A 21,272-nucleotide genomic window follows, 5' to 3' on the forward strand; every position below is an offset into this window, starting at 1 on the left:
GTTTGATGTGTCTGCTGTTTTGAAATATTTTATTGACGATTGGAAAATTTTAAAAAACAATGTTATATGTTTTTAATCATTGGATGTTCTATTCATCAGCTGCTTTAAAATATTTATTTTTTTATGAGTATGGTTTTACTATTATGAATTATGTTTTTACTATTATGATTTATGGTTTATATATCTTGATTTTATTGTTCAGTGTTTAATGAGGAATGGTGATGTTTCTGTTTTTCCATTGTTGCACTACATATGGAGTCTCTTGTAACGATTTCCAATTCAGTTTTTATCTGCATGTTTCTAGTTATACTTTATTGTTTCTTTAAATGTGTTCTGCATGTGTTACTGAGGTGAGGTATTCTGCTAGCATGTAATTTCTGTGTATCCCTGGGAATACATAACAAGAAATAGATCTACTTTTTTGGATTTGCCAGATACTTGTGGTCCAAACTAGCCATTGTCGGAGACAGGATGTTGGGCTCACTGGTCTGACCCAGCATAATATATCTTATGTTCTTTTGCTGTTTAAACATTGCAAAATTAGCTATGTTTGCAACTTGGCTGAAGCACTTCAGGTAGCCATACAGGAAAACAATCTTTGAATCTTCTGTTCAGTGATGCTAGCAGGATATGTGTGCTTGATGCTGGTGACGGGCGCTGACCCAAGTAGGGAGGATGATATGATGATGTTCACTTTGTGGTAGATTTTAAAAACATAAGCGTGCATCCATGTTCGTGCTACCCAGCGCACACACATGGACGCAAGATTTTATAACATGCATGTGCCAGTGCGTGCATATTAAATAAAATCCAGGGCGGGGCTTGGAAGAGGGGGTTGAATAATGCATTTTTCGTGTGGCGACGCATCATGGCCTTCTCCAGTTCCCTACCCTACTGCCCATACTCCTCCCTCTTCCCCTGTCCTCCCTGACCCCTTAAAAGACCCTACCTTTTTTTTTCTTTGTTTTAGAACTTACGCCAGCTTCTGAGCTGGCGTAAGTTGCACGCGCTGGCAGATTGCAGGCGCGCAATCCCCTGGTATAGCGGCAAATGGCTGCTGTACCAGCCAACTCCAGCTCCACCCTGCCCTGCCCCCTGGACCGCCCCTCCCCACCCCAGACCACCCCTTTTCTGTGGCTTGGCTCTTGTGCAAGTAATGAGGGTTATGGGGCGGATTTTAAAAGCCCTGCTCGCGTAAATCCGCCCGGATTTACGCGAGCAGGGCCTTGTGCACCGGTGCGCCTATGTTCCATAGGCCTACCGGCACGCGCAGAGCCCCGGGACTCGTGTAAGTCCCGGGGTTTTTCGAGGGGGGCGGGTCGGGGGCGTGTCGGATCGGCGCGGCGTTTCGGGGGCAGGCCCGGGGGCGTGGTTTCGGTCCGGGGCGGTCCGGGGGCGTGGCTGCGCCCTCCGGAATCGCCCCCAGGTCGCGTCTCGGCGCGCGAGCGGCCTGCTGGCGTGCGGGGATTTACTTCTCCCTTCGGGAGGCGTAAATCCCCCAACAAAGGTAGGGGGGGGTCTAGATAGGGCCGGGGGGGTGGGTTAGATAGAGGAAGGGAGGGGAAGGTGAGGGGAGGGCGAAAGCGAGTTCCCTCCGAGGCCGCTCCGATTTTGGAGTGGCCTTGGAGGGAATGGTGGCAGGCTGCGCGGCTCGGCGCGCGCCGGCTACACGAAATCAGCAGCCTTGCGCGCGCCGATCCAGGATTTTAGCGGATACGCGCGGCTACGCGCGTATCTACTAAAATCCAGCGTACTTTTGTTTGCGCCTGATGCGCCAACAAAAGCATGAGAAGGCATGCTTTTTGAAAATCTACCCCTATGCGCGCAGCCAGGCCCCTTCTAAAATGCGCACAGTGGGGCGGATTTTAAAACGAGCGCGAACAGCCTACTTTTGTTTGCGCTCCAGGCGCAAACAAAAGTACGCTGGATTTTAGTAGATACGCGCGGAGCCGCGCGTATCCACTAAAATCCTGGATCGGCGCGCGCAAGGCTATGAATTTTGTATAGCCGGCGCGCGCCAAGCCGCGCAGCCTACCCCGTTCCCTCCAAGGCCGCTCCGAAATCGGAGCGGCCTCGGAGGGAACTTTCCTTTGCCCTCCCCTCACCTTCCCCTCCCTTCCCCTACCTAACCCACCCGCCCGGCCCTGTCTAAACCCCCTCCTTACCTTTGTCGGGGGATTTACGCCTCCCAGAGGGAGGCGTAAATCCCCGCGCGCCAGCGGGCCTCCTGCGCGCCGGGCCGCGACCTGGGGGCGGGTACGGAGGGCGCGGCCATGCCCCCGGGCCATAGCCACGCCCCCGTACCCGCCCCCAAAACGCTGCCGACACGCCCCCGAAACGCCGCAACGACCGGGCCCGCCCCCGACACGCCCCCCTCCGAGAACCCCGGGACTTACGCGAGTCCCGGGGCTCTGCGCGCGCCGGGAGGCCTATGTAAAATAGGCTTCCCGGCGCGCAGGGCCCTGCTCGCGTAAATCCGCCCGGTTTTGGGCGGATTTACGCGAGCAGGGCTCTGAAAATCCGCCCCAGTGCGTGCAAGGCCCGGCCGCGCACATAACCCCTGTTTTTTGCGCACGCCGGCCATTTAAAATTGGGCCGATTGGGAGGACAATTCCGCATTCAGCGTTAGCCAGCAAATGAGCAGAATCTACCAAGTAATTGTCATGAAATTGGGGGGAGGGGGTAGAAATGGAATGATGAAAAACAAGAAAATGGTACAAAGTAATTGTCCTCTCTGATCTTTACAATTAGCAAGAACATCACTACACATGAGAAAAAAACATCAAATAATTATCTGAATTTCAAATTAAATATTTTGTAGAAGAAAATCTGAGCTACAACTGCATTGATCGTTTATATTATCATTTTTTATTATATGTATTTAGGGCAATCTGGGACAGCCAGGAGTTCCTGGAGAGATTGGCTTCCAAGGAGATAAGGTAATTGATCTTCCTATTCATATATTGACTTCATGCATCCTCATGGATGGGTCTCGCATACCTCCATGAGGAATACTTCTCATATAGTTCTATGGACATCAGTATGGCAGGCCTCTTGCATATCTTCATAAGAACATAAGAAATTGCTATAGTGGGTCACAGCAAGAGTCCATCAAGTCCCTCATCCTGTTTCCAACAGTGGCCAATCCAAGTTACAAATACCTGGAAAGTACCCAAAGAATAAATAAATCCCATGCTACTAATGCTGATAAGTATTTTTATTTTTTTAATTTTTATTTTTATTTAGACATTTTGTATACTGTCCCATGTATAGATCACAATGGTGTACAAAGTAACATTCATGGTAATGACTCAACAAACAAATAAACAAAGATTGGTAACGGAAATGGTATTAATATCTATTAAGTGAAACTTTCTAGTACATATTAATTGATCTAGTACATATGGCAAAGAGTGCAGGTAATTCAAATGAAATGATAGTTTTCACACTTAGGGCCTCATTTTCCAAGCACTTTACCGCGTGCGATAAATTCGCAAATCACGTTAACAGCTGTTAACGCGATTTGCGAATGCAAATTAGTTATTTGGTATTCAGGGGGCGGAGCATATGTAAAGCGGGAACCTGTGTATCGTGTGCGGCGAAACAGCCGCAGTGTTAGCGCGGCTGCTAGCGCGGCTGCTAACTACAACTCAAACCTCGCGTTATGGACTGCGTTACGGGCCTGAAAAGGATTACCGCCATCCACGATAGTTCCGGACAGCCTGTTTCAGGGGAGAGAGAGAGAGAGAGAGAGAGAACAGAACAGTGGTCTCTAGTGCAGATTTGCTGGCTGTCGGAGTGAGGACGCTCACTCCAAGAAGTGGTTTGGGCAACGTTCTCTCTACCTAGCTTGATGGACACTCTACCTGGGCAACAACATGCTAGGTGGAGAGAATGTTGGCCAAATCTCCGCTTGGAGTGAGCGTCCTCACTCCGACGGCCAGCAAATCTGTACTAGAGACCACTGTTCTGTCCGTAGGTCTCATGTGGAATGCGAAAGTGGCCCCCAACCCCCGACGCTCATACCTAATCCCCACCCCGAGTTAGTAGGTGGCCCTCCCATAGGGGTTAAAATACCTATGTAGGGCATAGGCACTATAGTAAGTCTCTCTCTCTCTCTCTCTCTCTCTCTCTCTCTCTCTCTCTCTCTCTCTCTCTCTCTCTCTCTCTCTCTCTCTCTCTCTCTAATTCTGAAAGAATCATCGTGCACTGGGAAAACATCGCGTGCGGCGCTACTGTTTTCGTGAATGGCGAAAACATCGCCGCACGCGATTTTTCCCCACTGCACGAAAGAAGCCTCATTTCCATTGGTAACGCCCCCTAATGCGTTACCAATGCGATATTGGAAAATAAGGCCCTTAGTCAGTGGGTTGTTTTGGGAATCTTGCATTCTCTCGTTTGATTTATTCTTCATGATTCAATTATTATCTTTTGTCATTCTTGTCTTTATAGTTTTGTATATTCTGATATTTTTAAGTTAAATTATATGTGTTTTTGAATAGCCATGTTTTTAATTCACATTTAAATCTCTTTCTATCTGATAAAATACATAACATCTCAGGCATAGAATTCTAGAGCTTTGAACCCACTATGGAAAACAGTCAATAGTCATTTATTTTGAGGTCTTAGTATTCATTGAGGATTGTAAAGTTGTAGTGTCACTCCTAACAAGCCGGTGTTAATGGAATGAATGATGTTGAATATTAACATTAATACTTTATATTAGATTCTGGATTGTACTGGCAACCAATTCAGTGACATCAGCGAGGGTGTAATGTGATCATATTTCCTGGATCCTAATAATATTCTTGCTGCAGCATTTTGTAATAGTTGTAGTGGTTTTAAGTGACTTACTGGAAGACCTAGTAGTAAGGAGTTACAGTAGTCAAGGTTTGAGAAGATTAGAGTTTGCAATACAGTACGGAAATACGCAAAAGTTAATGGTTTCAACCGATGTAATATATGCAACTTAGTGTAACTTGTCTTAATTAATTTACTGTTGTGTATTTTCATTGTGAGGTTCTCATCTAGTTGTACACCTAAATCCCATACTTTATTTGAGGGATTAATTTGAAAATTACCCAAGTCTAGGGCAAGTGGTTTAACTGTCGATGAGTTTCTACTCAGCCAAATGATTTCAGTCTTTTTAGAGTTCAATGTTAGTTTAAGTTGTGATAGTTCTTGTTGTATTGCTTTCATATAGGTAGAGAGTATCAAAGCTGTATTCTCAAATGATCTGGAGATTGGGACGTAAAACTGTATTTCGTCAGCATACAAGTAGAAAGCTATTCCTAGATGCGTTAGTAATTTACACAGTGGGAGCATGTAAATATTGAATAGTATTGCTGAGAGGGCTGAGCCTTGAGGGACACCTGTATCACACTGGAAAGTCAGATATATGTCTGCCCAGTTTGACTTGGATAGAAATGAAGAGAACCATCTGAGAATCATGCCATCGATCCCAGTGTTTCTCATCTGATGGCATAACAGGTTATGGTCCACAGTTTCAAAGGCGGTGGTTAAGTCAATTAGCATAAGGCAATAAGATTTATCTGTGTCAAGCCCTCATAAAACCGAGTCTGTTAATGAGAGGAGTAATATCTCAGTTGAGTGATGTTTCCTAAATCTAAATTGATTTGGGAAGAGAATATTTTGGTCTTCCAGGTGATTTACAAGTTGGGATAACACTATTTTCTCAAGAACTTTTGCTAGAAACGGCAAGTTGGATATTGGATGATAGTTGTCCCAATCATCAGTTCAACCAGTTGTAGTTTTTAGTATCAGCTTTATCACCACTTGTTTTAATCCATGTGGTATAATTGCTTCTGATAGTGAATGATTAATTAAAGTTGTGATTGTCAGAGTGATAACTTGATGTACTTGTTTCAAGGAACTAGCTGGTATTGGGTCACATGGGTGAGTAGCAGGTTTAATTTTAGCAATGATATGACTAATTTCCAGCTTCGATACACTGTCAAATGTGGACCATTAACCATGTCATTTGAGTCTTCAGGTGCTTTTGTTGGAGAACAGATAGTGAATTTTTTTTTAACTTATTGATTTATGGTCATATTTTAAAACACAATATCACCTCCACAATGGGAATCAATAATCATAAACACCACCAAGTTCTAAACAATACGGTTCATTGAATACAACACCATATATATAAATTCCATACAAGAAAAAAATCTATTTTGTATATATTTAATTTTTATTTTATATATTTTATTATTTAAATTTTCTATTGCACTTATTCCTATTAACACAATACATGTATAATGTACAATTTAATCAGAAATAGAAAAACATCATCAATCAAATACTTGTGGACATGTCATTACATTCAATTCACATGATTCACATATGCATTATAATAAGGACATATCCTAACCCTTTACCCTTTAATATCCCATATCTACATTTACACCTCATTCATACTCATAAAACCTACACCCCATAAAATACAAAATTATATTTCATTATTCACTCACTTTTAAACACTTAATACAATACCAAGATGTTCACCCCAAAGCCTATACCCCATAAAATACAGGATTATATTTCATTACTCGCTCGCTGTTTAAACACTTAGGGGCGGATTTTCAGAGCCCTGCTCGCCTAAATCCACCCAAATCCGGGCGGATTTAGGCAAGCAGGGCCCTGCGCGCTGGTGAGCCTATTTTACATAGGCCTACCAGCGCGCGCAGAGCCCCGGGACTCGCGTAAGTCCCGGGGTTCTCCGAGGGGGGCGTGTCGGGGGCGTGTTGGGGGCGGGCCCGGTCGTCGCTGCGTTTAGGGGGCGTGTCGGCAGCATTTTGGGGGCGGGTACGGGGGCGTGGCTACGGCCCGGGGCGGTCCGGGGGCGTGGCCGCACCCTCCATACCCGCCCCCAGGTTGCGTCCCGGCGTGCAAGAGGCCCGCTGGCGCGCGGGGATTTACGCCTCCCAGAGGGAGGCGTAAATCCCCCGACAAAGGTAAGGGGGGGGCTTAGACAGGGCCAGGTGGGTGGGTTAGGTAGGGGAAGGGAGGGGAAGGTGAGGGGAGGGCAAAAGGAAGTTCCCTCCGAGGCCGCTCCGATTTCGGAGCGGCCTCGGAGGGAACGGGGGTAGGCTGCGCGGCTCGGCGCGCGCCGGCTATACAAAATCAATAGCCTTGCGCGCGCCATCCAGGTTTTTAGCAGATACGCGCGGCTCCGCGCGTATCTACTAAAATCCAGCTTACTTTTGCTTGCGCCTGATGCGCCAGCAAAAGTAGGCCAATTCGCGCTATTTGAAAATCTACCCCTTAATGCACTAACTGCATCCCATCCACTTCAATATTGAAGTATGAGTATGAATGAGGTGTGAATGTAAATATGGAATATTAAAGGGTAAAGGGTTAGGATATGTCCGTATTATAACACATATGTGAATCATGTGAATTGAGTATAATGACATGTCCACAAGAATTTGATTGATTATGTTTTTCTATTTCTGATTAAATTGTACATTATACATATATCATGTTAATAGGAATAAGTGCAATAGAAAATTTAAATAATAAAATATATAAAATAAAAATTAAATATATATAAAATAGATTTTTTTTTCTTGTATGGAATTTATATATAGGGTGCTGTATACAATGAACCGTACTGTTTAGAACTTGGTGGTGTTTATGATTACTGATTCCCATTGTGGAGGTGATATTGTGATCATTGGGGGGATCTGGGATATCTCTCGTAGTGTTTTGCCATATTTTAAAACGGCCATGCGCGCAAATACCAGCACTTACGCATGTGGCTGGACCCTGCGTGCACTGCATGCATTTTCAAAAGGGCCTGACCACGCGTGTAAGTGCCGATACATGCACAAGTGCCAGGCCTAAAAAAGGGGCGGGCCAGGGGGCATGGTCTGGGTGGGGATGGGTGTGGTGGGGCGGGATGGAGGTTGGCCGGGACAGTATTAAGAGTATGAACTCTTGACTTGCTATATATCTATGCTTCTAAGAAAAATTTATTATATAAAAACACCTTTGGTGGTTCACACTGCAATTAGTTTGCCAGAGTGACCCTCTAAGCTATTCTCCATTTCTGACAATACTTTAGTTAACACCTATTTAAATCAATATCTGTTCTTTCACACCTTCTCAAGGCAATGTACCGTTTCTTTTAAGGAAAAAACACATAAGTCTAAAAGGCCAAAGGACACAGGAATAACCAATTTACCCCACAGTCTCTCTTCTCTCCCAAGCTTTAAGTTGCAAAATCCTCAGCAAAGTAATACTTACAAGCAACATCTGCTCTCAATACTCCCTCAGAATTGAGGAATGAGTAGTGATTTAGTAAAATGCTTTTTTCATGAGAGTAACATGCGTCTAAGCCTTTTTAAATAGGGTCCTACTGCTGAAAATACCCCAAACTCAACCCAGTCCTTGAGATACACCCAGCCAGGGGGGGATTGGCCTATCAGAGAATCAGGCTTCCCCTGGTGGGCCAGTCTAGCTGATCACGTGATCTCCTCTACTCCTGCTCACATTGAGGGCACCGCATAGCTGTGTCGCAGTGATGAGCCCTGCAGCAAGAGCAGGATAGCTGCACAGCAGCAATGCCCCCCTCCCCCCCCCCCCCCCACCCCCCAAAAGTACCCCTGCAGGAAGTGAGGCGCGATTCATGGGCATTCCAGTGGGGCAGAAAGAGTGCATCCCACACCAGAGGCGCTCAGTGCTGGCGAGGAGGCCAGGTCCGGTGCCAGCGAAATGAGCATCGGGGCTGCTTCAAAGAAGAACCGCTGGCAGGGCCTGGCCTCCCCGCCAGAACTGAGCACCTCTGGTGCCGGGGTGTTCCAAAGAAGAGCTGCTGACAGGGAGGCCAGGCCCTGCCAGCGAAAGAAAAGCATTAGACCCAGCCTGGCGGAAAGGCCAGGCCAGGCTCGCCCCAGAGAAGAGCCACTAGCAGGAAGGCCAGGTGCTGCCAGCAAAAGAAGACTCAGTTAAGGAGGAAGGGAGGGGACCATGACCAGATGATAGAGAAAGCAAGGAAGCGAGATGAAAGGAGTGAATGAGAGGGTTGAGAGAATGTTGGAGTGAATGAGGAAGGGAAAAGATGGCAGAAGGTGTGGAATATGAGGCCTAAATGAAGGGGGAGGAGAGAATGAGAGGGAAGTGGGAAGGGAGTGAATGTGAGGGAGGGAATATGAGGGGTGAGTAGAGGGAGAGAACATAAAGAAGATCTGTGCACTTATGGTGCTCTCCCCCCCCCCCCCCGAGCAGAAAGACAACCTAGGAAGAACCTTGGATGGAGGGGGGGGGGGGGGGGAGGAAAGGGAAAGAGGATGTGGGTGAGTAGAGAAGACAGGTATGGAGTGTGGGACTGGGAAATTTCTTTATGCTTATTAATTTTAAGGTGTGTGTGTGCATATATATGTAAATTATATATATGTAAAGTAAATTATATATATGTAAATTATATTGTGTGTGTAATTGGGTAACCATGGGCTAGTGTGGAGAAAAATCCCCCAGGCCAATATTTTCCCACAATCCGCCCCTGCACCCAGCTAGTCTGATTTTCAGAATATCAATAAAGGCAGAATATCTATAAAGAATATGCATGAGCGAGCCGGGTGTGTCCCGTGGACTGGGTTAAGAATACATGCTCTAGGAAGTAGGAGGATCCTTTAATGAAGTGGTAGTGTCCGTTTTCTAAATGTCTTCCTGTCTGTCTGAATTTCAGGGCAGTTTGGGCTTGCCAGGGGTAAAAGGAATTTGCGGGAAAATTGGCCAAACAGTAAGTAATTTGTACAACTCATCTGCCCTGCTATAATGCTGGGTGATGAGCATGAGCAACAAGACTCCACCAGTTGAGAAAATGAAGCTTTATAATCACCTTGTGTCTTTCTTTCTTCCTCCACAGGGAAGGTCTGGTAATAAAGGTCCAATGGGGCTTCCGGGTAATCCAGGTCCTGAGGTATATGCACCATCCCCAGTTATACCTGCCTTGGAGTATTATGTAGTTCCTTGTACCATACATCTAATAATAACTTCCAGTGGGGAAATATAGGATTCTTCACTAGTTATTTTATGTTTCTAGTTTCAATTCTGAATTTCATTTAATTTCTCTTCATACATCATGCACAAATCACAATTTTATCTTCATTCTAAAGTCTCCTGCACAGTTCTTGTGATACGTCTAGTAGCACTATAGAAATGTTTAGTAGTAATAGTATTAGTACTTTAAATGATAGCTCTTTTTACCCTTCATTAGACAGAGCAAAATAGGTCAATAACATTTCTCCTCATTATCTGAGGGTAGAGCAAATTGATTTCTAAGGCAGCCTAATCCTTATTATTAATTTTTATTTATAATCACCTTTCCTTTCTATACATGCCCAAGGCAAGTTCATTAATGCCATCTTGTAACTGTTCTCTGCTGTCACATCACTTTCCCCCTGCCCAGGCCCTCCTCTGCAAACGCCCTTCCCTAGTTCTCCTTCCCCTCCCTTTCTCTCCTCTGGCTTTGCCCACAGCAGCAATGGAAATAAGTTGGTGCAGGGCATTGATCACCTCCTTTCTGCACAGATTCCTGTTAAGAAAACCATTGTGAGGGGTATGGTTGCTGCAATGCCTGTAAGCATGTGCAGCTCATAGGCTAGGCCAAAAATGGGAAGAGGAGGGGTCTGGCATCATTTGGATCCCCACAAGATCAGCTGACACCTTTAAAATTTAGAACCATAGGTTACCAATGGATAAATTGAGGCTTGCAGTCTCTCCTAGAGCTTTGACTTGATCCTGGGCTCCTATGAAAGTAAATATGCTGAAGCCTGGCATTACTGCTCACAAGTTTCAAACTTCTGCTAATTCAAGTGTGCAACAGTTTTTGTAGGTGCTGTGTGTTCAATCTATATTATATTCTTTTTTTGTTTTTTAAAACTGTGTAATATTCAATATGCATACACCTCAAGTCTCACACAAGAAGTGGAAGGCTATGTCACTGCTCTAAAAACCCTCTGCCTCTCTTATCCTCTTCCTCCCCACTGCTTACATTTTTTTCCCTTTTTCTGTCTCCTGTAGTGATGAAAGACCATCTCTGCCATTCAGGTGCCTCTCTGTTCTGTCTTTTCTACAGTTATATTCAAACTTGTGGGCTACTAGTCCCCGTGCTGACCTTGCATTGTGTCTTAAGATCAGCATGGTAACTACTTGCCTGACACTTTTCAAAATAAAAATAAATACTGATCTAGGATACATAGCCCTTATGTGGCATGTGCAGAAATATGATTTTAACATAAAGGGGCTTACCAATTTCCATTAAAAGATCAATATTCAAAAGAGTTGATCCAGATAATTTTTTAATTACCTGAACAAACTCTGAGGTTTGAATTTCTTTCCCCTTTGGCTGGTGAGATTTTAGCCAGGTAAGTTAGCTGGATAAAAAGAGACAGTGTAGGGGGTGTTCTGGGGCTATGGCTTCAATTTTAACCAGTTAGCACCAATATTCAGCTCTAGCCAGCTTAACTTGACTTGTTAAGTCTGGTTGGAAATATCACTGTCCTATAGTGACCAGGATAACTTTAGCCAGGAATATTCAACTGGCACACTCCTGGCTAACTTCGCGGGAATATCGAGTAAAGCTACCCAATTAAACTTTCCCCGGTAACTTTCCCATTCTCTGTTTTCCTCAGTCTTGACCTCTACATTTCCAATTGGAAGTAAAAAAAAAAAAGAAAGTAAAATAAATACAGGCAAGTGAGGCAAAATATTGGCCCAGTTGTATTTTTATTAGGCATTACAATAGGAGAAAAATTGCTTGAGCTAGTACAGTTTTAGCGAGGTACTAGTGATTGTAAGTGGAATGGGTATATGCCTTCGGACTGAACTCAAACGTCTAAACATTCGGATAGTTTATGTATGTTAACTGAATTACTTTATTTTTGGTATTAATTATGATTTGTTATTAGCAGGTTTAAGTTTTTATTGTTAATTTGATTTTTATTACGTTTATGTACATTATGTTTTTATTGTACATTCACTTGGCTAACATGATTTACAGGTGGTATATAAAATTTTGTATAAATAAATAATAAAAGCATTTTATACTTTGAAAGTATTGAATAGTACTATAGTTATAATACTGTGCCTTCTTTAAAGTTTGGATTTGTGTCACCAATGGTTTACTTTTCTTTAGGGTTTTCCGGGGGACATAGGTCCACCAGGTGAAAATGGCCTAGAAGGCTTGAAGGTGAGTTGCCATTAGATCAAAGTTTTGTATTAAGAGATATATTGTATGTGAAGTTAACAATGAGTGAGAACAAAGAATAGAACCAAATTTCTGGAGATTGTGCTGGTAAAGCTTGCAACTGATTCTGCTTATATTGAATTTATTTTACATTTTTCTCTTGAATAAAATTGTGATTGGATTCCTTCCCTAGAAAACAAGAGTTTCTACTTGTCTAATGATTTGCTGTCAGTTGTTTTATGACATTTTTTCTTACTCCCTTCTTTACAGGGGAAGTCAGGAGCACAGGGTTTACCAGGACCGAGAGGACCGCCTGGAGAGCAGGTGGGCAGTATTCACTGGCATCATACATTTTACTGTCTTAGGAGGTCATTCTCTAACGCTATCGCACTCGATAGCTCACTCGGGGCAGAGTCGGGGCGGAATCGGCCCCGGAAGAGGAGGAGTTGGCGCGGCACCGGGGCCGACGCTGCAGACACATCGTTGGCAGCGAAAAGTAAGATTCCTTATCGCTGCCGGCTATCGCAGGACTGGCCCCCCGCCCTCCATATTCTCTAAGGTCTGTGACCTTAGAGAATCCAGGCCTTAGTAATTATTCTTTAACAGCATTTTGAAATCTAAGTATATAAGCCACAGACACTGTATAGCAGTGAGTTTCTATTAATTCTGCTCCAGGTTTTGAGTTCATTCCGAGATAGCTGACCACAGTTAAGATGGACTCAGTTTACCTGAGCTAGGGAAATAACACTGATCACCGGAACAGACCTGCAATCAGGTTTATCTAACTATCTGCATCCTAAAAGAAAGGTAGAAAGAAAGAACTTTGTGAAGTTTTAAGTCTAGAACATTAATGCTGTAATTTTCTCAAGAATGATTCCATTGCAGTACAGAAAGGTTTTCAAAATCAAAGGAAGAAGATTAGACACATGGCAAAGACCATTTCCTTTTTGGAAGTATTACCTGTTCAAGGAAAGGAGAAGGAAAGTCTCTGCCATATAGACAAATTCAATTTATAGCTCAAAACATGGTGTAAAGAAAGTGGTTTTGGATACATTGAAGTCTGGGGCCATGAATGGAACAGTAAAAGGTTTTAAGGTAAGGATGGTCTACATTTGTACATGGGAGGAAAGAAGATGCTAAATGAGAAATTCAGAGCATACATTATTAGGCATTTAAACTAGAGGGCGAGGTAGCCAATTAAATTGCCACGTGACCCCCCCAGGCAATACAGGAATTGGGAGGATAAAGAAACAAAATCAATGAGCTCAAAATATCAGAAGAGGTTTCTAAGAAGAGCAGCAAACCAAGGGAGAAACGTTGGAAAGCTATGACCACAAATGTTTGTACTAAGGGCAATAAAACCCCTAACTTGCAGGCCTTAATGGTGGAAGCAGACTTGGTCATAGTTGCTGTTACAGAGACATGGCTCTCTGAGTCTCATAGTTGGGATACAACCATCCTGGGCTATAACTTAAGGAAGGATTGAGATAACAGAAAAGAGGGAGGAGTAGTTCTTTATGTCAAAAACAATATCCAAGCAACTGAAATGCAAGGGATGTGCAGTAGGGAAGAAGCATTATGGGCTGTCCTAAAAAAAAAAAAAAAAAAAGGATGGTGTTTCCGTTTACATCGGAGTGATCTACAGGCCTCTTACTCAGACAGAACTGGACAGAGATCTGATCGACGACATTCAAAAGGTGGAAAGAGGGGAGACGTTGCTCGTTGGAGATTTTAATCTGCCAGATGTGCATTGGAGTATCCCTTCTGCGGAATCTACTAGAGGTAGAGAGTAGTGGATGCCCTTTAAGGAGCTCTGCTCAAACAAATGGTAATGGAACCCACGAGGGAGGGTGTGAGACTCGATCTAGTGCTCAGAAATGGGGATAATATCTCTAATGTCTGGGTAGGTGCCCACCTGAGCACCAGTGATCATCAGATGATATGGTTTGATATCGCAAATATGATATAGAGCAATCACACGAAGACCCGAGTTATGAATTTCAAAAATAAAAACTGTCAAAATGGGGATGTTTCTGGAGGAAGAACTAGAAGACTGGGAGATAATGGATGATGTGGAACAACATGGGACAAATTAAAAGGAGCTATCACAAAGGCAACAGATCTACATGTTAGAAAAGTAAACAAAAGTAAGAGGAAAAAGAATCTGATCTGGTTCTCAAAGGAGGTGGCTGAAAAAATAAAGGCAAAAAGAACAGCGTTCACAAAGTATAAAGGATTCCAAAAAGAGTAACACAGGGAGGAATACCTGGTGAAACTGAGGGATATGAAGAAAAAAATCAGGAAAGAAAATGCAAGCAGAAGAAAGGTTTGCCAGAGAGGTAAAGCAAGGTGGCAAAACCTTTTTCAGATATATCAGAGAAAGAAGGGAGGCCCGAAGTGGTATAGTGATATTGAAAGGTGACGAGGAGCATTGTGTGGAGAGGGATGAAGAAATAGCAGACTCTGGAGAAAGTACCATTGCTCGTTGACAAGATTGTAGATGAAACTCAGTTTACAGAAGAGAATGTATGGAAAGAGCTAGGTAAACTGAAAGTCCATGGAGCGGGATGAGATACATCCCAGGATACCAAGGGAGCTCAAAGATGTGCTGGCGGGACCACTGAAATATCTAACCTATAGATCCCTGGAAACGTGAGAGGTGCCATGGGACTGGAGAAGGGTGCTTGTGGTCCTGCTTCACAAGAGTGGTGGCAGATTGGAGGCTGGAAACTACAGGCTGGTAATCCAAAAGAGCTGTTTGTAATAGGGGGTGAAAGACTAATGTGCATGGACTGGGAGAGGGACCTTGGGGTGATAGCGACTGGTAATCTGAAGGTGGCGAAATAATGTGACAAGGCGATAGCTAAAGCCAGAAGAATGCTGGGCTGAGAGAGGAATAACCAGTGAGCAATAAAAGGTGATAATGCCCATGTACGGGTCCTTGGTGAGGTCTCACCTGGAGTACTGTGTTCAGTTCTGGATATCATATCTTAAAAAGATTAGAGACAGGATGGAGGCAGTCCAGAGAAGGTGCTCAAAATGGTGTAGAGTCAGTATTTAAAGACTTATGAAGAGAGGCTGAAGGAACTAAATATGTATACCCTGGAAGAGAGGAGGTGCAGGGGAGATATGATGCAGACCTTCAGATACCTGAAAGGTTTTAATGATGCATGTTCCTCGAAACTTTTCCGTTGGAAAGCAAACAATAGAACTAGGGGTCATGATATGGAACTTCAAGGGGGATGACTCAGAACCAATATCAAGAAATATTTCTTCATGGAGAGGGTGGTAGATACCTGGAATGCCCTTCCAGAAGAGGTGATGAAGATGAAAATAGTAAATTAATTCAAAAAGCATTGGGTTAAACTCCATGGGGTAGATTTTAAGACCTGCGCACGGGCATACATGTGCGCGCGCTAACTGGGGCGCACACATGTATGCCCGATTTTATAACACTTGCGCGCAGGCATGCGCATGTTATTAAATCGGGGGTCAGTGCGCGCAAGGGGGTGCACAATTGTGCACCTTGTGTGCGCTGAGCCGCGCTGCCCTTCCCCGTTTCCTTCCCCCTTAACTAATCTTCCCACCCCTTTCCCTAACCTTTTCCCCTTTAGCCCTACTCTAACCTCCCCCCAATTTGTTATCTCACCTTTTGCTCCTGCCTGGAGGCAGGCGCAGGTTGCATGCGCCGGCAGCCTGCTGGCACGCGATCCTCCGACACAGCTGGAAATGGCCGCTGTGTCGGAGGCCTCTGGCCCCGCCCCTGGACTTCCTCTCACCTGGACTGCCCCTTTAATAAAGCCCCAGGACTTAGACGCGTCCCGGGGCTTTACACATGTCGCTGGGCCTTTAGAGCTTTTAAAATCCGGTCCTGTGGATCCCGAAAGACTAGAGTTGAAAATTAAGATAAGGATGCATGGGAGTAACTTGCATAGGGCAGTAGAGACTACCCTTAGCATTTGCTGGACACACTGAATGTACTATTTGGTCTTTTTCTGCCATCATTACTATGCTACTATGATACTATGGCAGACTGCATGATATAAGAAGATACAAATAATAAAATGATGGCTAGGTTTTCTTTATTTTCTATTTAGTTTATATGTTTTCTTATTTAAAGAGCTCTTGCCCACTTTCATTTTTAAAGACAAATAATGGAACACGTTTTGTTTTTTTTTGCGGAATCTACATTTTGGTTTGCTGATTTATCTGTTTAATGATCACCATAACTTAGAAGAGCACTCAGGGCAGGCCAGATAACAGGATAAGTTTAACCGGCTAACTAGTAAGGCCGCACAGTGACTGAATATGGATCTTCTTGAATCTCAGCTGATACTTTGAGTGGTGGAGAGAGAGAGCAGCATGCTTTGCTGCAAGCATTGGAGGATCCAGGGCCACAACTCTATAAGGACAAATAATAGTTTTAGGTTTAATTAATTTACAGAGAAAATGCATCATTAGAAGGATTTAATGTATAAAGTTTCAAGATGTATAATTCCATGTAAACAGCACCTTAATAGTGACTAATAAATAATCACTATTAAAATTATCAACTTGAGTTACAAAGCATATACCGTAAGTCCTCAGACAAGAAATAATTGGCTCCTGAAAACCGTCTTAAGTTGAAACGTTAGTCAGAACTGATGGTCCCACAAAAACAATGTAATAAATGGGGGATTGGTTCCAGCACCAGGGCCCAATACCCTGTTTTCCCCAAAATAATCCATAATTTAGTAGCATATAGTTTTTTACATAGCACTGACACATTTTAAAGCGTTACCTTTTTTCTTTTATCTGAAGAGGAAAGTGCCCAGGCATGCCTACAGGTCATTGCACTGATACTGTTTTGAGGAGAGGAAGTCTCTAGTACTCTTCCTAGCGGCATCAACTCTCCATGCCTCATCTTCATCCGCACCCAAATGTGCGCTTATTGGGAGACGCTGGAGTGTCTTAAAGTCGAAACAGATGTTCTAAATTGGATAATGGGTAAATTAAAATATCTCAAATCAAGGATTTCCGATGCATACTGGTAAAAATGGCTCAGCAAGACAGAGGGTAGGAGGGAGCAGAGAGAGAGGGAGAGAGATTAATGGGAAGATGGAGAGATAGAGAAGTTAGCAAAAGGGACATACGAAAATGCTAGAGAAGACTGTTTGTGCTGCATAGCCACGAGGAACAGAGAAGTAGAGACAGCAGAGGGGAGAGTGGTGACAAAGAAATTGAACAGTAAGGAAAAGGAAGTGTCTTATGGGGAAAGGAGGGCCGGGTTAGGCAGAAGAGCTACAGGGGGCAGTTTTTATGCTCAATTAGAGGTGAATTTTAAAAGCTGGATGCACGCCGAAATCAGAAGATGGGGGCACATCTAGCACTAGCGCATGTCCACCCTATTTTATAAAGTGGGCAGATGCGTGGACGAGTGCTGATGTGCGCACATCTTCCACCAGAAGGAAAAAGAAGTGTGGTGTGGGCAGGGCATGGACGTTCAGGAATGGGGGGGGGGGCGGGGGCAAGAGATGCCCACACTCCTGGCTGCTTGCCCGGGACCAGAGCCGTATAACTTTACTTATAAAGGAGGTGCAAGTTTTTAAAAAAGAAACACAGCCATTTAAGTGGGGTTTGAGGGGTCTAGGGAAACTGGGAGGGGGGGGGGGGTGCAGGCTGTATATCTAGGAAGTTTGGGAGGACCTACAAAGCATACTGGGTAAATTGGTGGTTGAAATGGTAAAACTGGTCCTTGGCTGGATATGCATCTGTTTTAAAATACAGGCATTTGCACGTCCATAAGCTGACTTATGCTGCTGGGCCTGCACAAGCTTAAAATTAGGCACACACATACTTGCATCCAGGCTATTTTATAACGTGCGCGCATATGTGTGCGCATGTTATAAAATGGCTGCATCTCTGGGCGCGCACAGACGCACATGTGTATATGTGCACCCGCATGCTGTTTGAAAGTTACTGTCTCTGTCTAGCTGAGGTTGAATAAAGAAGTATTACAAAGCGTGTAAATAAATGAAACATTTTCAGGACAGAGAACTAGAATATTTACTAAGTTGTATTACCTTTACCGAGCTTCTACTGTTTAAAATTTGAGCTGGCTGCTACATAACTGAATGCATTCACAACAATGGTCTATGGCAATTCTGTGGTAATTGTTTAATTGTAATTAATTCTGACTGAACTTATATGTAAACTTTGATAGCTGTCATGTAAACTATTCCAAACTACCTTCTGTTAGGATGGGAATTTTTGACTAAAATTTGTCATGGTTTGATTTGTAGATTATTTTATTATATTTGGAAAAAGTGGGGCTCACTATCTTCCACCCTAAATAATAAGTATCCTAGATTTAAGAATGTAAGACAAACGTGTTGCAAAATGTATCTTCTATAGAGCAGCAAAGTTATATCCTGAAAGACGGTGTGTTATACAATGAAAAATTCATTAATTGAGAGAATGGATCAGGAAGGGAAACATCTGCACACTACACTCTGATGTCAGGGAATCTCACAGTTCACCAGGAGCTATTTAATCCTACTGGAGGGGTGGTGACAGACTGCATCAAAATTCAAGAAAGGTTGTGCCTGTATAATGCTGGCAACAGATAAGGAAAATTGCCCACTAGATAGGTCTTGTGCTCTTCTTCTGTCACCATTTTCTATGATCCTTAATTTAATTTAATTTTTTATTTATATTGTATCTTCCATAACTAGTCACCAGATTCAAAACAGAATTACATTCAAGTACTGTAGGTTTTTCCTTATCGAAATTAATACATTTGGCTCCTGATTTATAGACACACAGATGTTGGCAAATAACCATCAAGTGTGCCCATGTGTGCCTGCCTTTCGTGTTCCATAGATCTTACTAAATCTTTGGTTCCTTCTTACCCTTGCCCTTCCACTAAGGTCCTTTTATATCTGCCCCGAACATACCTGAGTTCAGTTACTAATTTAGCAATTACTGCCCTTTGCTGGATATCTGTTCTAGAAAGTACATCTTTGAAAGAAAGGAGAGAAAAGGGGGAGATTCTGTGCCAGTACTAAAGCTGAACGTGTAAAGAGAGGTATTGCTAGTAGAAAAAGGAGCTCTCTACAGGTCTTTGGTTTGACCTCCACAGTGTTCAGTTCTGGAAACCAAAGCTACAAAAGGGCATTGACAAGGTAGAGGCAATTCAAAGGAAGGCCACCATTTTGGTGCACGACTTCCACCGCAACTTATGCATAGTCTGAAGTCACTGAAGAGGTACTAGAAGGGACAGGAGAGACGTGATACCAACATTCAAATATCTATTAGGCTTCAATAAAGTATTGTCAGTCATCATATAAAACTGAAGGGAGTGAGGCTGAAAGGGAATGTAGTGAACACTTGGCACAGATTTCCAGCAGGGATCATAGGAGCCAAAACTGTGATAAAATTCAAGCATGCTTAGGCAGTCAGATATGCAGTTTGAGTTGTCATTCCACATAGGTAAATCCCTCTTCTCTGTAGTAAAAACTCATAAAAGTAGGAAAGAGAGGGAGCTGCAAACATGGATGTAGGTGAGTGCCTGTATCGATTGATTTTCTAGTAGGGATGTGCATCATTTTTTTGACAGATGAAAATATTGTACAATATTTTCTAATCCGTCATGTATCGGGGTTCCCAAAAATGATAGAAAAACCCCATGAAATTTTCATGAGGTTTTCTTATCGTTTGGGGGGGGGTGGGGGACCGACCATCCATTGCTCCTACCATGTGACAGGGGCCAGCCAATGGCACAGATAGCCCCTGTCACATGGTAAGGGCAAAGGGCCACCAGCGCCATTTTGTGTACTGCCAGCCGATGGCCCGAGAGCGGGAGATTGCTCCCGGGACCCCTGCTGGACCATCAGGTACAATAGGAAAGTTTTGGGGGGGTCGGGAGGGTGGGGGATTGTAAATAATTAGATTTAAAGGGTCGGGGTGGGTTGTTTTTTTTTCGGCTCGGGACAGCCAAAAAAAAAAATGTTCGGACCGCGGGAAACGGAACTTCCCGCAGGTCACGATACCGAAACCGGAACAGATTCTGGCACCCGATTCACATCTCTATTTTCTAGTCCGATGCACTAATGACATGTTATGAAGCACTCACATCTTTTACTTTTTGTTCTTCAGGGGGCTGAAGGGTCAATTGGGCCTTCTGGGGCGCCCGGACCAGAGGTGAGTTTAATATTTTTCAAGTTCTTTCATTTTGGTTTTCCTTAACAAAACACTGTATACTTCTGATATTTAAATCAGTAGTTTGGGTGGCCCCCAAACTACAACCCACAGGCCAGATGCAGCCCACAGAGCTTGTTTGACCAACCTGCTAAGTTTTTCTTTTATGCAGCTGGATTCAGTCCACAGAAGACATTTTTTATTTTTTTTACTCGTGGCTGGCGGAGAGAACAGGCACTGGGACCCACATCATCGATAAATGCTGCTGGCAGGGATGCCAGGTGTATTATATTTTACAGCGGGGGATAGAGGGAAATATTTCTAGTTCATCTGTTGACTTAACCTCCTCAGTTGAAGATGATCATTTGTTTGATTCTTCTTATTTTTCTTTTGATGCTCGTTTGTGCTATTATTATCAGTGCTGTGTGCAAAGACTTTAAAGTGGGAAAAGTAAGGGCAATTCAGCGGGCCTTGAAAGGAAACTTTCTCCCCGTGCAGGAAACCTCGGAGTTACATGTTTTGGTATAAGTGTTCCATCTGACAGAAATGTCAGATATTTATTTATTTTATTTATTTGTTAAAATTTCTATACCGCTATTCAGTCAAGCCGTCATAGCAGTTTACATCTTTTTAAAAAATAACAGAGTACATAAATAAATATAGCCTAAATAAAACAGAGTAAAATACAATATCCTACATAAATAGGGTAAAATATAGCATACTAAAATTATTCAAGGAATTACAACAAATAAAGTATAGTAAAAGGATCGAATAAAAGAGTTCTTTGCCTCTGGAACTGTTTTCTGGGTTCAGCCATCATAGAGGTTATATATGGATAAGGAATTCATGGGACGCAACTTAGATGGAAAACCTTCTTGTG

General features: G+C 43.5%; 1 protein-coding gene across 2 annotated transcripts in view; it reads left to right on the plus strand.

Moving 5' to 3' along the window:
- Positions 1-21,272, plus strand: part of LOC115096615 (collagen alpha-1(XXVII) chain B-like) — a 514,116-nt gene that overhangs the window by 278,143 nt on the left and 214,701 nt on the right. For both annotated transcript variants that reach the window (XM_029611498.1, XM_029611499.1), the window contains exons 17-22: positions 2,886-2,939; positions 9,713-9,766; positions 9,893-9,946; positions 12,164-12,217; positions 12,485-12,538; positions 20,351-20,395. In XM_029611498.1, the coding sequence (XP_029467358.1) occupies positions 2,886-2,939; positions 9,713-9,766; positions 9,893-9,946; positions 12,164-12,217; positions 12,485-12,538; positions 20,351-20,395 (315 nt within the window). The remainder of the gene's footprint in view (positions 1-2,885; positions 2,940-9,712; positions 9,767-9,892; positions 9,947-12,163; positions 12,218-12,484; positions 12,539-20,350; positions 20,396-21,272) is intronic.

Source organism: Rhinatrema bivittatum, chromosome 8 (assembly GCF_901001135.1).
Source record: "Rhinatrema bivittatum chromosome 8, aRhiBiv1.1, whole genome shotgun sequence".
Classification (NCBI taxonomy): domain Eukaryota; kingdom Metazoa; phylum Chordata; class Amphibia; order Gymnophiona; family Rhinatrematidae; genus Rhinatrema; species Rhinatrema bivittatum.